Consider the following 16,114-nt stretch of genomic DNA (forward strand, 5'->3'; position numbering starts at 1 on the left):
TGTGTGTGTGTGTGTGTGTGTGTGTGAGATGGGGGGGGGGGCTTCCTCTGATGGACTCTTGAGAAATGTGCTGCGCTGGCACATCTAGATTTACCGTGTTCACTCAAACGGAATAAAAGTGTGTGTGTGTGTGTGTGTGTGTGTGTGTGTGTTTGTGTGTGTGTGTGTGTGTGTGTGTGTGTGTGTGTGTGTGCGCACGCATCCCATCCATCAGCTGTTGTTGCTCTGCGTCTCATTTAATCAGAACGCAGTCGCGTAAAGCCGCTCCAAGGCCGGCGATGTTTCACCGGACGCGTAACTCAGAACCCACGCGTCACGCGTCACGTGATAACCAGGCGATAACACGAGCTGAAAAAAGCTGCAGCGGATCCACGGATGACCCACGTGGTGTGACGGACCCCCCCCCCCATCAATCTGCGCGGTCACATCCCGGCGTCTCTCGGCTCAGGCGGATCGATGCGCCTTTTAATTACCAAGGGCCCAAAGCGCGGATCGATACAGCTGATGAGGAGCAGAGACAGAGGGGGGTGGGGGGGGGGGACAGGGGGGGTGATCGATGCCCACACCCCTCCCAGAGATCCTCCTTTACACGCGTGTCGTTAGGCCTGATTAATCCCGCCAAAGCCCCAGTCCCCAGAAAATGAAGGAACTAATAAAGGATGTCAGATTATTTGATAATTCGAGTTTTATTCCCACCAGGTGAGAGTCGGAGGTTCGGTTTCCCCTCAGCCAGGAAACACGTGATCCGATTCTGAACCGGCAAATATTGATCGTCTGCCTGAAACTTCAGAATACGTGTAAAAGTGGGAGACGTCATCGGTATTCTGGACCAATCAGAGGCCGAGTTAGACAAGTCATGGCGTCATGATGCCGAGGGAAATTTCCAGTTTGCTCCAAAAAAATAAAAAAAAAAGACATCAAAAATATAAATATATGCAGGGAACAGAGATTAGGAAGACAAAAACAACAAAAACCCGCTGCTGAAAAAATTAAATACGTGCCAGAAAACCGTTTAAACGAGCTTTGAGCTTCACAAATCAAACTATTTTAGAATAAAAGAACAAACTTTGCGGACATATTTACATCCTCCAGAACAAATGTGTTTGTTTGCACCTCTCTGGGGAGCGTCCCTGTTCTTTGCAAGTATAATTCCGTTCCTCTGCGAATTAAGTGTGTGCGTGGGATGCGTGGGGCTTCTAATTATACACTTTCTGTTGCATATTATTATTTGAGGTTCCAGATTCATCCCTCTGCTGAGTCAGACTCATATATTTTTTAGCATAAAAACAGCCTGGATCCAACTTTTTAACCCAGGAAAACTACTTTTATACTTAATTTGCTGTTTCCTCCTTTTCCCCCTTCGTGAGCTGTGGGTCATGTATTCTGCCCTCCTGAAATAAAAGGACATTAAAAGCTTGTTAAAGCTTTAAGTACATAATTGGACTCGGGAGAGGGGGGGCACCGCGGAAGACTTCGTGGGAGGACAGTCACATCAACCAGGTCCCACCGAAAAAGGAAACAATCAATACATTGATTTAACACCGCAGGAGCGATTTATCATCGAACTGCTGGGGAAAAAAGCCAATTTAGAAAACAGTCAAGGAAAAAAAATACATTTATCCACCTGTGGGGAGAAGAAATAAAAATACATTAAAAAAAAAAAAAAAACTCAGACACGCAGCTTTTTTCCCCCCAATATATAACTTTATTTAAAATATTGTTACAATTTATTTCTCTACGCAACATTTCCAAACATTTTTTTCCGTTTTCTTAAATTTGTGTTGTTGTTTTCCTTCTATATAAAACTCTTTTTACAGCCTAGTTTAGAATCGAGGTTGTTAAATGACGTCACACCGCTCGGTTCTTGTCACGTGACGCACAATCGTTTTGGGGTTGTTTTTTTTTTCCTTCCCCTCCAAAATCTTTAAAATTCCTGTCAAAATACATAAAAAGTTCTGCGTTGGAGAAACGAAAGTGCATTTTGTTGATTTAATTTTATTTTTCAAAAACGATTATTTACAGGTTGATCAATGTCGCTTGTTGATCACGTGGTTTAAACACTCGCGTTTGGACCCACCGACCTCAGCTGGGGGAAACCAGCAGAGATTTTCGAACGAGACCGGGGATAGGAAGGTGAGGGGGGGGGATGTGTTGCTATAGCAACTGCATCACTTTTTTTTCTTTCTCTTTAAAAATGGCTTTATAAATGTTTATTCACATTTATGAACTACAAATAGGAAAAAAAAAAACCCCGTGTGGGATCCATCATTAAAACCCAAAGTGTGACTCAGTTGGATGACACGAATAAAACACACGGAGGCTGCAGCGGCGCTGCCACGGCAACAGTATCATTCCCCTATGATGATGATGCCCAGAGGAAGAGAGACATCACGGGTGGACGTGTCATCCATGCACGGATGGGTTGTTGTGTTTACCCATCAGCAATCAGCACATCACAGCCCAGATACCTGTGACGTGTGTGTGTGTGTGTGTGTGTGAACACACACCGTGCTACTACAGTGGTGTGTGTGTGTATTGCTATCTGATGCAGAACCGAGGCGACAACTGGATGACGAAAAATAGCCTCGAATGTTGCACTTTGTGTTTGTCGAACTGTAAACACAAGAGAAGCAGGGATGTGTATGTGTGTGTGTGTGTGTGTGTGTGTGTGTGTGTGTGTGAGAGAGAGACGCCTCCCATTTGTCTCCATCTGTCTGGTGTCTCTGCTGTCACACAGACTGAAACCCATTTGCTGGCTCACACTGACAGCTCATCAGACTCACCCAATCACCGCCTAAAAGCTTATCAGCAAAGTCAGTGACGGACAGAGGACACACACACACACACACACACACTCACACACACACACACAGACAAAGAGCGTGCTTCAAGGTAATGGACTGAAAGCAAATTTGACATTTTATTGAATCCAAATCTAGGATGAGGTGTAAAAAAAAAAGAAACTGTTTTTCAACAAACTGAAATTTGAACTTGAGCTCTAAAAGTCAACAGTAAACAACAAACAAACCAGCATCAGTCTCAGGATGAGGTCATTAATGGAAACTATTAGCCCTTGGGGAGGGGGGTTATGGGGGGGGGTTACAGAACTCAGTTGATGCACTCAAATCAAAATTTTAGTCTCGATCGAGATGGGGTTTTTTTTTGTAATCTTCTTCCAGACGACTGAAAACCTCCAGAGAAAATAAAAACATTCTGGTGTCAAAACAACGAAATGCAGCTGAAAGAACGTAAAACGTAAAATAAACTAAGACATAAATGTGCACAAACAAACAAAAAATACTGTTTACTCCTTGAGAGGCAGACGGCAGCCTCCAATTCCGTGTATGCTGCTGGCTGCAGGCGCACGTAATGCATCCTGTCCACACACACATGTATACACACACATGTATACACACACACATGTATACACACACATGTATACACACACACGTATACACACACACACCTGTCCCCTTGATGTGGTTAATGGACAAACTCCAGAGGGATCCTTCTGATGAAGAGGATTCTATTCCTGATCTGAGCCTCAGACTGACTCTGGTTGGCGTTCTGCTGCCACCTGCTGGCCGCTTGAAGAACTGCAGTCACACACAAACCCCCCCCAGTTTCTCTTACTGGCGATCCATCGGACACTCCCCCCCCCTCTGAAAAAACGTCGACAGCTTCAACAAACATCCTTCTGCCCGTCAACTCTTCATCCTCTTTCAGAGCGTGAGGAATTCGGAATTCTTTTCCTCCTCACAGGGGGGGGGGGCAACGCGTGGTTTAGATTAGAAGACGAGGTGAAAACGGATCACCTGAAGCAGCTTGAGTGTAATCCCGTTAGTAATCCACCAGGTTAGAGCCACAAACTATCTTATATTAATCAATATTTCAGTAAGATTGTTAAACACGACCGAACCCCCCACATTCTCACCTACGACAACTTTGTTCCGGCGAAGACGTTCACAGAGAAAAACCTTAAGTGTGAACGTTCATCAGTGAACCCCCCCAGTCAGTTTTCTTCATCCAATGGTGGGGTGGGGGGGTCGCGCCGAGGCAGAGTCATCAGCGGCGTTGGAGAGCGAAGCATCATGTCCAATCCCTCCCTTTTTGTGCAAACGGCGGCGCTGCGGTGACCCCCCGCCCCCCCAACCGTGAACCAATCCGCTGTTGTGTGTACGTCCCACCCGGCGTCCTGCCCCCCACCCACTCATGTATGGATGGAGGAAAACAAAACAGATGCTATGGAGATTGAGCAGATGACGTGAACGTTGGATTGTATTGGTTCTCCTTCCTGCTGTTGTGGATCCCCGGTGGGGGGGTGAGGGTGGGGGCTTCGAATCAGAGCAACTACTCCAACCCCCCCATCTGTTCAGTTTGTTTCCAGGCATTGGGAGTGCCTCAGTTTCTCATCAGGTTGGTGTTTGTGGTGGTGATGATGCGAGTGGACCAGTTCTGGTTTGGGATTGTGACGGATGAGGTTTTTTTTAGGAAGTTGCGATCTCTCCCCCCAGGTGGCGCCATCCCTTCTGCTGCGTCTCCAGAGGAGGCAGATACTCTGGAACACAGGAAAGTCTCATGTCTCATGTGACCTTGGACGTGTCGCACAACACACTCCAGTCTGTTTCTCCTCGATACGGAAAAATACGACAAGTCTTAGACTGGGGCTTGTGTAAACCTGACGTTTCAGACTGGGGCTTGTGTAAACCTGACGTTTCAGACTGGGGCTTGTGTAAACCTGACGTTTCAGACTGGGGCTTGTGTAAACCTGACGTTTCAGACTGGGGCTTGTGTAAACCTGACGCTTCAGACTGGGGCTTGTGTAAACCTGACGCTTCAGACTGGGGCTTGTGTAAACCTGACGTTCCAGACTGGGGCTTGTGTAAACCTGACGTTCCAGACTGGGGCTTGTGTAAACCTGACGTTTCAGACTGGGGCTTGTGTAAACCTGACGTTTCAGACTGGGGCTTGTGTAAACCTGACGTTCCAGACTGGGGCTTGTGTAAACCTGACGTTTCAGACTGGGGCTTGTGTAAACCTGACGTTTCAGACTGGGGCTTGTGTAAACCTGACTTTTCAGACTAAGGCTTGTGTAAACCTGACTTTTCAGACTAAGGCTTATGTAAACCTGACTTTTCACACCCAGCCTTGTATAAATCTGACGTTTTAGACTCAGACTTGTGTAAACCTGACGTTTACACAAGCCTGAGTCTAAGAGGAGGCCGCCAGTGACAACAGATGTCATATTTTAAACTATTTACTGCTATCTGAACGCACTTTTAATCCACGTTTAACTTATTGCTGCTCAACTTAATCGATTCCCAAATATTCTGCAGTTAAAACACCAAAATTAAATAAAGGGTATCACATTTCCTTCTCTCCCGTCAGTGGTTTTTGCATAATTCATGACGCCTGAAAGGAGCCGTCTATCACAGCAGTCCTCAGCGCCACATCTGAATACATATCATGATTTGTCCCAGATAAAAACCTACAGCCTCTCATTCTTACCGCTGCTGCTGCTGCAGTTCTTGTTGTCTTTGTCGGACGCCTCGTCCTCCACCTGACGGCGGGAAAAGAAACAAAAACACACCCGGATTGAAGCGTTTCAAAGCAGCTGATTACCTCATTGTATTTGTGCAGAAACAAGGTGAAATCAAACGCCAAGTTTAGAATGTCAGACTTGGCGTGAAGCCGACGGGCTTCCCAGTATAGCAAAAAAAAAAGGAAAAGGGAGTGGTTCGTACCCGTTTCCTCCACTTCAGCTCACAAAAGACGCGCTCGAAGCATTCGTGCATGTAGTTGAACTGGAAGACAATCAAACACAGACGTTTCTCAGCCTTCAGACGCACTCTGCAATTAATCCGCCGATTCTTCTGAGCGCTGCTTTAACAAAACATTCTTTTTTTCCCCATCTTTCAAAATGCAAATTCACACAGAGTGAATCTATAAACACACACACACACACACACACACACACACACACACACACACACACACACACGGCGACTCACGTATGGAGTGAAGATCTTCACCCAGCGAGGTTTCTTCTCTCCTCTGGTGTACTCGAAGCAGAACGCCATCCCTTCCTCGTCCGTGTCCCAGCGCTGCATCTCCGCCCACTCAAAGGCGATCACCTGGTTCTGAGGGCGACAGAGGTCGTAGGTCAACCTGCTCAGACTCTTTCTTTCTAAATGAAGCTCAACGGGGACCGCCCACCCCTCTTCCCACCTCTAGCGTGCCGTCTTCGGTGCAGGCGTGCAGCTTGAAGTGATGGATGCTGATGGCGGTGATGACGTGGCCCTTCCTCCGGGAGTCGCAGGAGCAGTGGGGGAACGACACCTCGTTGTAGCCTTCGCATGTTCGCAGTAGACTCAGGTACTACCAGGTGGTTTCACGCAACACACACACACACACACACAGGTTTAGTACTGGTAGGATCTCTAAACTGCTGCAGGTTAAAGGAAGAACAGTCTGCACACAGACACCAGCTTCCACCTCGTGTGTAAATGGATGTTGGTTTTAGCTCCTCTACCTACAGATAAACGTTCACATGCATCAAATCTTTCCACAAGCGCTGCTTTTATTTCCTCATTAAACGTCTTTATCTCCGTTTACAGCCCTGACTGTCCTGGGGTTTTATTTGGTGAGGATTCGGTGATGGTGCTGGTCAGCAGACAAACTGTGAGTCCCCCCCGCCCCCCACACACCCCTGAACAAAGAGTGGTCTATGTTACTGACTGTGGCCATCTTGCGCTGCTCTGCCAGTTTCTGCAGCTGGTAGGATTTGTCCTCAGTTTTTATGAATCCCTTCTTCACATCTTCCGAAGCCTGGACAGGACAGGAGACGGAGAAGCATGAAGAGACGCGTTTATCGCTTAGAGTCACAAACATGGCGTCCATTTAAAATACCAAGCAGAGGATGTTCCAGAAAACCCTCCGACAATGCAGCAGACACACATCTCATGTGGCTTTTACAGGACGTGAAGTGAAACCAGTCAAACATGACTCGTGACCGTCTCGTCAGAGCTACCGCAAAAAAAACAACAACAAAACAAATAAACGGTGCCGACATTTTTAGCATCTGAAAAAGATAAAAAAGATTTTATCACTTCTTCATTCTTTTCATCGTTTTAGCGATCTGATTGGATCTGGAATGGAAAAGAATTGAAAGACTCGCAGTCGCTGGCATAAAAAAAGTAAAGATCGCTCATTACAAGTAAAAAGTCGAGCCCCTGCCTTGGACGGGGGCTCAGAGGACGAGTAGCTCCGCTGTAACGCCGTGATGTATCAGAGGCGCCAGACTCTGCTCTATGTTTTCTCATTACTCCATATTCTGCCGTTTATTTCCGGCCTTCTTCTTTCTGCCAACAGATACGAATCTCCGAGCCAAGACGGCGAGTAGGTTTTGAGGTCGGGGCTAAAAAAAAAAACAAGAAACGCAGCAACCACCTCATATCTCTGTCTCCATCTTCACTTGTAAGAGCGAACACAAAAACAATCCTGTCTTCACCTTCTTGAAGACGCTTCAGGAGGTGACCTTTGTTAGCCGACAGCCGCTACTTTAGCTATTTTTAATGCATCTATATGAGATTAAGTTCTCCAGAAGTTGAACTGGCTGGTAGGAGACCCCAGTTCAATACTTTCCTGGTTTTATGGAAGCACAAACCGTTCAGGACTGCATTTTCAGCACTTCCTGATCGACATTTTCTAGAGGATGTGAAACTATCAGACGTTACCCACGACGACCACCTCGGTTCTCAAACCTACTGGCTCACAAAGGATCCTAGAACTCAAGAGATCTGATTTTGGGGCGACTTCAGTTCCATCCAGAACGAACGGGATCCACGTCCGGTTCCTACCTGATGAAAGCAGTAGTGCAGCGCCAGCGGGTTGTCTCGTAGCAGCTCCTCCTCCTGGAAGCTGAACAGCCATTTGCGGAGCGCCAAGCAGGTCCCCGGCACCGCCGATGTGTAATTCTGTACGTAAAGCTTGTGGGGGAACTCGTTGGGCGCCAGCTTTCGCACTGCAACAAATGACAGAACGCAGCATGAGCAGGAGGCTCGCTCAGAGGCCACCTCTGAGTGAGAACAGACACATTTTGCAGTTATGACATCAAATCTTACCAAAGGTGTGGTTGATGACTTCAAACAGGGCGAAGTAGCTGGCCATAATACTGTCCATGCCCACCTTCATCACCAACGCCTGCAGGAGAAGGATGTGTGTATTATATGACTCTTTCAACATGTGTATAACTGTAGATTTTGCTCTGCTGAAGCATCGTGTGACGATCACGTGACCTCAGACGCATTATTTTAGCCAATCCCAGCCTGGATCGAGGCTAAGCTCTCACCTGGTACACCTGGTCGGTGGTGCTGTTCTTGCGGACCCTGACAGAGATGGTGGTTTTGTCTGGCAGGGCGATTCTCAGCTCCACGTCTGTCACGCCGTTGTAGTTCTGCGAGGCGAGGCGAGGGATAGTGAGAACAGCCGCGGCGAATACTAATCGAGTCAGAATGGATGAGACGCTTACCTCGTCTGATTCAGACAGGAACTCCTGGATGATGTCGCTCTCCCCGATCACCCTCACAGAGCAAACTGGAGGCAAAAATAGACGGAGAAAGGTGCAGAAGAGAGGGCGGTCACGGTAAATCTGATCAGCAGCTTGATCAGCCTTACAGATTTCACATATAGAATGAAACGTTAATCACAGCCCCCGCTTGTCCCATTTTCTATTCCAGATACAGCTTCTTTTAGAACGTATGTCGACGTCAACGTTGTATATGTCGTGCTTTAACCAGTTTTTAAAATCAAACACCTGTGTGGGTTTTTCTAATCGGCGACCGTCCCGATCCGACCCACCTCGCTCCAGATATTCCTCCAGGCCTCTGCGGCGAGCGTCCAGCTGCTGCTCCGACAGGGAGAAGGGCCATTTACCGGGAAGTTTTGGGAAGTTGAAGTTGGAAAATTCCCTCTTTAAGTTCTGATGCAGGATAGCGAACTCCCGGTAGCGCTTTGAGCACAGCTGTCTGCCTGACATGTAGACGTTGTACACCTGCCAGGAACAGACAGCAGATGGAGATAACAGTTTCATAACTCGGATAAGATAATGTTTTATACCTGATAGGGAGAGATTAATGTTTTTTTCCCAGAACTCACCACAAACCTCTCGGAATGCTGCTCCACATGTTTGTAGGTGGGAATGGAAATGGGCACCGCCTGCTTGTCGCTGTAGTCGTAGTTGGGCTGGACGTCCTCGCCTCCTTCCAACCCGTCGGCCTCCTGAGCCGGAACCGACAGCACAGCCAGAACCAGCTCTTTCTCCCCGGCTCGGATCAGGTCCACCACTTGCTTGTGGGTGGCTCCTTCCACACTCACACCGTTACTGGAAGGAAGGGACAACGGAGGCCGGAATTAGTGGAGAGTTATTTAATGATCCCACTGTTTTAAATATTTGGAAATGATCTATGATGAATATTTATTATTCTGACTTGGTTTCTCTTGACATTACTTCCAATAATTCAGGTCAGAGTGCTTTACTAAATCAGACACCAATCTGCTGCTGCTGTTATTGTTATCTATATTCTTAATAATTATGACATATTTCACAGTGCTGTGTGCTAATATATAATTTCCTTCACTGATGAGCGCATGATTGTGCTGCGTAAGCCTCCCTTTCTTTTGTTGCTATGAAACACATCTCTCCTCACAGCGCCACCGAGTCCCGGTGACACCGGCTTAATAAACTTCTGATGGAAACGATGAAGAGGAGGGCGCAGGAAGAGGAGACAACCAGAGCTGATTTGCTCTAGAAATAGAGACTGATGTGACGGTTGTTGCTCAGGTAATCGGAAAAACTAAAGATATGGAAAGATGTTTGGTCTCAACAATCTTTAGACTATCATCCTCAATTAAAATATTAAAGGGGTCAGTTTAAAAAGAACAAGAACCAAGTAAGAAGCTCATTGGATTAAAAGACACATGTCTTATTACTGGATAAAAATCAAATTTTTCACTAATTTTGTGGGAAGATAATCCTCAATGTCTTGTCAGAACATCAAGCTATTTGCAAAAAAAAAGTTCACTTTTCACAAGGTTTATGAGTGAAGTGTGACATATATAAATAAAGGAAAACAGACTATGTTCATCCTCTTCAGGGGGATTCAAGAAGAAACAAGTTCACCATTCATTTTCAAGGAAGTAAAAATGATTATTTTCTTTGTTCAGGACACTTTGGAATAAAATGCTGACCTTTAACACACATAACAAGACTAGTTTTGTGTTTTTAAAGGTAAAGCCGGTTAACACGTCACATGACACGCATCACATGACCGGACAGACTTTACACAGTTAAAACTGTGAAAACACAGGTTGTGTGAAAAACTTGATGGCTCAGCAAGTAAAAGTTTAGTTCCTGCTTCTTTTTTTTTTAACTTCTCTTCCCCTTTATTCCAACATATTGTCACGTTTATGGTAATACACAAACACGTTATAACTTCTCAAATTCTGACAATAAACAGTAATTACAGCATAATTTATTATTTGTTGTTCTGTCTACAGTTATCAGTTCCACCCTTATTTAAGGTAACGACTTGTTGAGCGTCACTGACAGATTAGCTTCCAAATTTATAATTAAAAATACACCTGTCAACTATGAATTTATGAGAACAACCACATAACTAAACCATTCTACTAAAAACCGCTTAAGCGAGAATAGAGACAATAGAAAGCATCCAATATCTTAAACTTAATTTCCTTTCGGGGAGGAAAACACTTAATAAAATCTAAATTAAAAAATTAAATAGAAATATTATTGCTCTGCAGGGAAAACTTTATTCTAGACAGGAACACTAACGCCATAAGATGTTAAATTTAGGTGACAACTCCGCCATTCCCAGTGATTAGACGGCGCCAGAATACAAATTTATGCTATTATAAAGAAATAAAAGTAAAAATAAAACAGGCTGACGATAAAAATTTTGCCCTGAAAATCTTCCAAAAAAGCAGAGCTGCGCGCTGAGGGTTAGCTAAAGGGCTGCTAGCCACCGGGCTAGCTAGCCGGCTAAAGCTAATCAACATGCAGAGCCTGATGTCCACCTTATGTAAGCTGGTTAGCTTATATGATGCTAGCTCGGGTTAGCATCATATAGCGCCCAATAAAATGTTTAAAATGAAAAAAAACGGTCATAAAATGGACTAAAAATGAAAAATAAGACGTAAAAGTGGGTTAAACTACTTTTAATGTCATAAAAACACTAGTGACGTAGTATTTAATCATCACGTAACGCAGCTAATTCTGACACATTAACTTCGGGCTAACTTGCTGCCCCGCTCCGGCGGACGGAAGGTGACTTACACTTCCAGGATCCGGTCTCCCTTCGCTATCCCGGCTCGGTCCGCCGCCCCACCGGGCAACACGGCGCTGACATGCTGGAGAGGAGCGTACAGCTCTCCGTTGATGCTCCGGAGCTGTCCCCCCTCGCTCACTTGACCGCGGACATTGAAACCGTAGCCGGACTCCGACTTGACGATCCTCACCGTCCGCGGACCTGACGTTACCAGCGGCGCGTTCTGGGCCGCGGTGCCCGCGCTCGGACACGCAACCGGGCCGTTGCGGGATGCCGAAGAAGGGAGAGTCGAGCGGGTGTCGTCGCCTTCTACATCCGCCATGTTCTCCGCAGGCCGTGGCCCCACTTCCAGTCGATGTCTTTTTTCCCCCGCACACTGGAGCGCTGAGCCTCGGCGGCGTTCGCTCCGCAGACCGACTGTTGTTGATAACCCGCCCCTCGGGAGGCTCACGAGACGCGGCCACGCAACGTGACCTTCCGGTGGGCGTTCCCGAAAGTCTGGCGTGTCCAATTAACTTTCTAATCCATTTACGTCAATTATTCATTATCAGGTTAAGAATTTATGTGTTTGTTTTTGTTTTTGTTTTTGTTTTTTGCGGATAACTTAATTTAATACAAGTTCAAATTTTATTACTTTATATTGATTTTTTTTTAAATTGAACACAATCTGTGTAATCTATAGAAAAAGGCCTTCCTTGATAGCAGGAATAAATGATTTATATTTTATATTTATACTTGTTTTATTACTTTTTATTATTTTTTTTAAACCACAGAGAAAACAAATGATATATTGTTCATGAATTCAGCAGCTGATCTTGTGACTATCCATCTGAGTGGAGGCTTTCAGCTATCCAAAATATTTCAGAACAAGTCAGTCTTATTACCAGACAATGCGATTTTTCTGTAACGCTCATCCGAATTCAGCTCGCAAAAAGCAGAATTCTGTTGTTTAATAAATGGAAGTTGAGTGTAAAAAAAACAACAAAAACAAACAAATGAAAACCACATTGACTGTTCTTATCACACGGTAACGGTGCTGGTAATGACGTGCATGTCTAAGCAAGCATTTAAATTGCACAACTCGAGTTTTTTTTCAAAGATAAGACAACTTTATTTCATGATGTGTTACATCATTCTTTGCTGTGTTTGAGTTGTAAATGTTCAATTTTTTTCATTACAACTGTCAAAGGAAACTTCTTTATTTAGCAAGAAGGCAACATGTTCACCTGAAAGGTATCACTTTCTGGCCTTTTTGTCACCGTACTTTTCGCAAATCGTGGCGAGGGTCAAGACTAAAGTGCCAAACTCTTGGAAGCTCACTGTGTTGTCCTTGTTTTCGTCCAAATCTTTAAAGAGTTCATCCAGTTTTTTCTGATCATCTTCTCCCTGCAGACGAGGATGAAAGAAATTGTTAGCCAACATGCCTAAAACACTTCCCGGTGGTTATTTTGAGTTACACCTTCTTCTCCACATAATAGATTGTAAATGGACATATCGTCTTGTCTGCACAGGACTGAACCAGAGAGGTCAGAGGTCACTCACCGTCAGGAACCCTCTCAGTTCCCTGTCCAGAAGCTCTCTCAGCTCTGGTTTGGTCAGGGAGTCAGGGTCCCCTTCCCGACCGGCATATTTACGGAAGACATCGACAAGGAGAGTGATGGCTCTGAGGATGTCAGACATGATGATGGCTGGCTGGGGAGGAAAGTCATAAAGACATCATAATATATCATATAGTGTAAGAATTGGCATTCACTCATCCCTGTTTTGGGTGTAATCAGAATGCTTAAACATTATTATGGAATTGATGAGGCTTAGGCTGGTTTAGGATTTTCCTTTTACATTATAAAAGTGGGTCCATCTAGAGGCAAACTCCAGGTTTACTGAATCCTGACCCAAAAGAATCAAAAGGAAAATGCATCTAATAGAAACTTGAAGTTTGAGATTGATTTTGGAAATCTGACAATCTCATTATAATTCTTTGAATCATAATAGGAGTATAATTTAATCATTTCACATAAATACAGAGGCAAATATTCAGATGTAAATAGATGGAGAGATGGATTTCTAGATAGATGAGACATTTTTTCTCTTCCACTGTTTGTCTCAGGGTTTTCCATGGGGCTTCAGATATAAATAAACCCTGGGTTTCCAACGTGATTTGAACGCATCATCTCTGCAATGCAAATGAAATTGTTATGGCAACAGTTTAATCTCTCCAGATAACCACTGTAAATGTTGCAATGGTAAAGAATAAATAAGCAGGTCTTGACTTGATTTATGTCCCAGTGGTAAAGTCTGTCATGTATGAACAAGTGAGTCAGTTCTGGTTGCATTCCCTGTTATATTGTGCCATTCTCCCTCCGGAGTGGGAGGCAAAGGAAAGCAGTCGTACTGTAAACAGATGGGAATTGTGGAGGAAGAGAGAATGGAACAAATACCGAGCAACTCCTCCACGGTTTAATTTGGTTGTGATTTAAAGAAATGTTTAAAGATGTTTCTGGAGCGGAATACGTCGATAAAACTGCGCTCCAGGTGAAAGTTTTCCAGATAAAAATCAAAAAAATAAAATTTTCCATTCAAGTATCAAATTTCACAAGCAATGAAAAAGAGTGAAACTCTCTGGAAAGATGCTGAATAATGTTCTGAATAACTTCCTGTTGGAAAAAGTTTTACTGCATTTTTTTTGGAGGGGGGTAGTTAGTAACTAAAAGAAATGAGACTTTCTACTCACCAAAGATGATTTGTGATGATAGAAGAAGACTGGAGGGCGACAGTTGTTCTCAACAGCGCTGCAGTGATGGGGGAAATGGAGAAAGCATGCTTTATACGGCACCGCACCCTTTTTCCCTCCCTCTACACTCCCATAATTTACAAACACTCCTCCTCGGTTTCCTCGTCTTTCCCAAGCTCTTCTGTTCTTTACATCCTAATTATAATTTGTTGCTTTGAAAATAACCAACAAAAAAACCAGGAGATTAGTCATGGAGTCGTCTCTGGAGACATCCATGTTGTCTGCAGTGTGGTGTTGTGTATACAAGCACAGGTTTGTGTTCGTGAAGGACGTTGCTTCAGATTAGGATTATTTACCAGGAAAAATGTCCACTGTTATGACTACATTTGAACATGCAATTAAAACTTTCAACATCACATATTTCTTATATATAAATAAATATGTATGTGTGTGTGTGTGTGTGTGTTGTTGAAGAAGTGCAGTGTGTGCGTTGTGCCTTTAAGAAATTTTTTTTTAAGCAAATAAAAAAAAGCTTGTAAGGCCTCTTTCTACGGTTTAATTTAAAACAGCTGACTTTTGTTTTTGCCCGCTTTGATGTCATGTATCAGGCGAGATGTGTTTACGTCACTTCACATCTTTTTTAGATCAACAGTTTATTAACTTTGAAGGAGTTTGCCCGTCACGTGTCGACCAATCAAACGTCCCCACTGGATCCATTTGACTCTCTCTCTAATGTCATTACATTAAACAAACCTTATGAACATAATATTATTATTATATTGTCTTCTAATGTAACTCTACCCAGGTAGCTATGGTTACTATGCAAACAGGTACGTGTGGAGCCACCTAGTGGTCGGAGGTGACATTCACTTGTACATTATTTGCGTAGTCCTCTTCAATGACAGGACTGACTCCTCATTTAACAGTGAAATGAATCACTCTGTAGAATGAATAGTCAAATACAGCTGCTCCATTTTCAAGACCTCCTTTGTTTAAAAGAAAATAGAATCCGGCCTTGGCTCATTCAGAAACAAATCTCTACATCCCGGCAGACAAACAAAAGCTGGAGCTTCTCAATCAAACCTGATTGTGTTACATGCTTTGTGGACAAACGTTTGAATTTGCAGCTTTGCCACACCCTGCAAGTCTCTTTACAACAAAGATCGAATATATTTTCAGGATATTTCAGCACAAAGACCAAATGCGAGCAGGTTCCTGCTTCAACGCCCTCGGTTTTTAATGTGTTTTGCTTTTTATTCAATTGCACATCAAGGATCAGTTTAATTACACACTTCACTGACTAATTTCTGGTGTTTTCTGCCTACAACAGAGTGTCTTCTACTTATTATTTGCCGGTTTGAGATGCTCATGATGCTGAAATGAAAAGGTTGAGCCCAGTGACTCACTGAGCGCTGCGTGTTATGATCCTGAGTGGATCCTCATTTCTTGCAATTTTGTGGTGGAGGCTGTGACTCAGACTCGCGTCCCTGAAGCTTGTGACTCACACTGCAGAGACGTGAACATCAGCATCCAGGCTCACTTGGTGTGTGTGTGTGTGTTTGTTTCTCCTCTTGTGTGTGTGTGGTCCGTTAAGTGACTTTGAATTAGATGTGAAAAATCTTTTTCTGTCTTCCCTCCTGCAGGGTGCATTTGTTTAAGTCTTTAATTAACCGTCAAAGTCCAGAAAAGTGTAGATGATAGGTTAGAAATCAGGTCACCGTCGCCGACAGTCATGCAAAATTTAGGTTTTAAACATTTCACTGGGTTGAAAACATTAGTCAATCTTTTCTGGTTCACACAGATTTACCAAATTAGGCCTGGAGTATCCATGGAAACCACATTTTCCATTGAATCAAGATGTGATTCATCAGAAAATACTTGTCCCACAACTGGAGCGGTTTGAACCTCTTTACAGAAGGCATCGGATTAGAGCTAGAGTCTGGCGCCACCTGGTGGTCAAGTAGAACAGTACTACTGTACATATTTTTTTATAGATAGCCGTTTCTTTATTTTAAAAATAAACTAATAAATACACTTT

General features: G+C 44.1%; 2 protein-coding genes across 2 annotated transcripts; both read right to left on the reverse strand.

Moving 5' to 3' along the window:
• Positions 1-2,907: 2,907 nt before the first annotated feature.
• On the reverse strand, positions 2,908-11,790 carry snx27a (sorting nexin 27a). The gene is made up of 13 exons (XM_068332724.1): positions 11,354-11,790; positions 9,157-9,382; positions 8,860-9,052; positions 8,531-8,595; positions 8,351-8,455; positions 8,124-8,202; positions 7,860-8,023; positions 6,739-6,828; positions 6,229-6,378; positions 6,012-6,140; positions 5,745-5,804; positions 5,509-5,560; positions 2,908-4,558 (listed from the first exon to the last, which is right to left on the reverse strand). The coding sequence occupies exons 1-13, from the start codon at positions 11,665-11,667 to the stop codon at positions 4,488-4,490; spliced, it is 1,698 nt and encodes a 565-aa protein (XP_068188825.1). The 5' UTR covers positions 11,668-11,790; the 3' UTR covers positions 2,908-4,487.
• Positions 11,791-12,431: 641 nt separating this feature from the next.
• On the reverse strand, positions 12,432-14,236 carry LOC137607172 (ictacalcin-like). Its single transcript, XM_068332725.1, has 3 exons — positions 14,077-14,236; positions 12,888-13,037; positions 12,432-12,731 (listed from the first exon to the last, which is right to left on the reverse strand). The coding sequence occupies exons 2-3, from the start codon at positions 13,023-13,025 to the stop codon at positions 12,582-12,584; spliced, it is 288 nt and encodes a 95-aa protein (XP_068188826.1). The 5' UTR covers positions 13,026-13,037; positions 14,077-14,236; the 3' UTR covers positions 12,432-12,581.
• Between the last annotated feature and the right edge of the window lie 1,878 nt (positions 14,237-16,114).

The sequence above is a fragment of the Antennarius striatus genome, chromosome 14 (assembly GCF_040054535.1).
Source record: "Antennarius striatus isolate MH-2024 chromosome 14, ASM4005453v1, whole genome shotgun sequence".
Taxonomy (NCBI): domain Eukaryota; kingdom Metazoa; phylum Chordata; class Actinopteri; order Lophiiformes; family Antennariidae; genus Antennarius; species Antennarius striatus.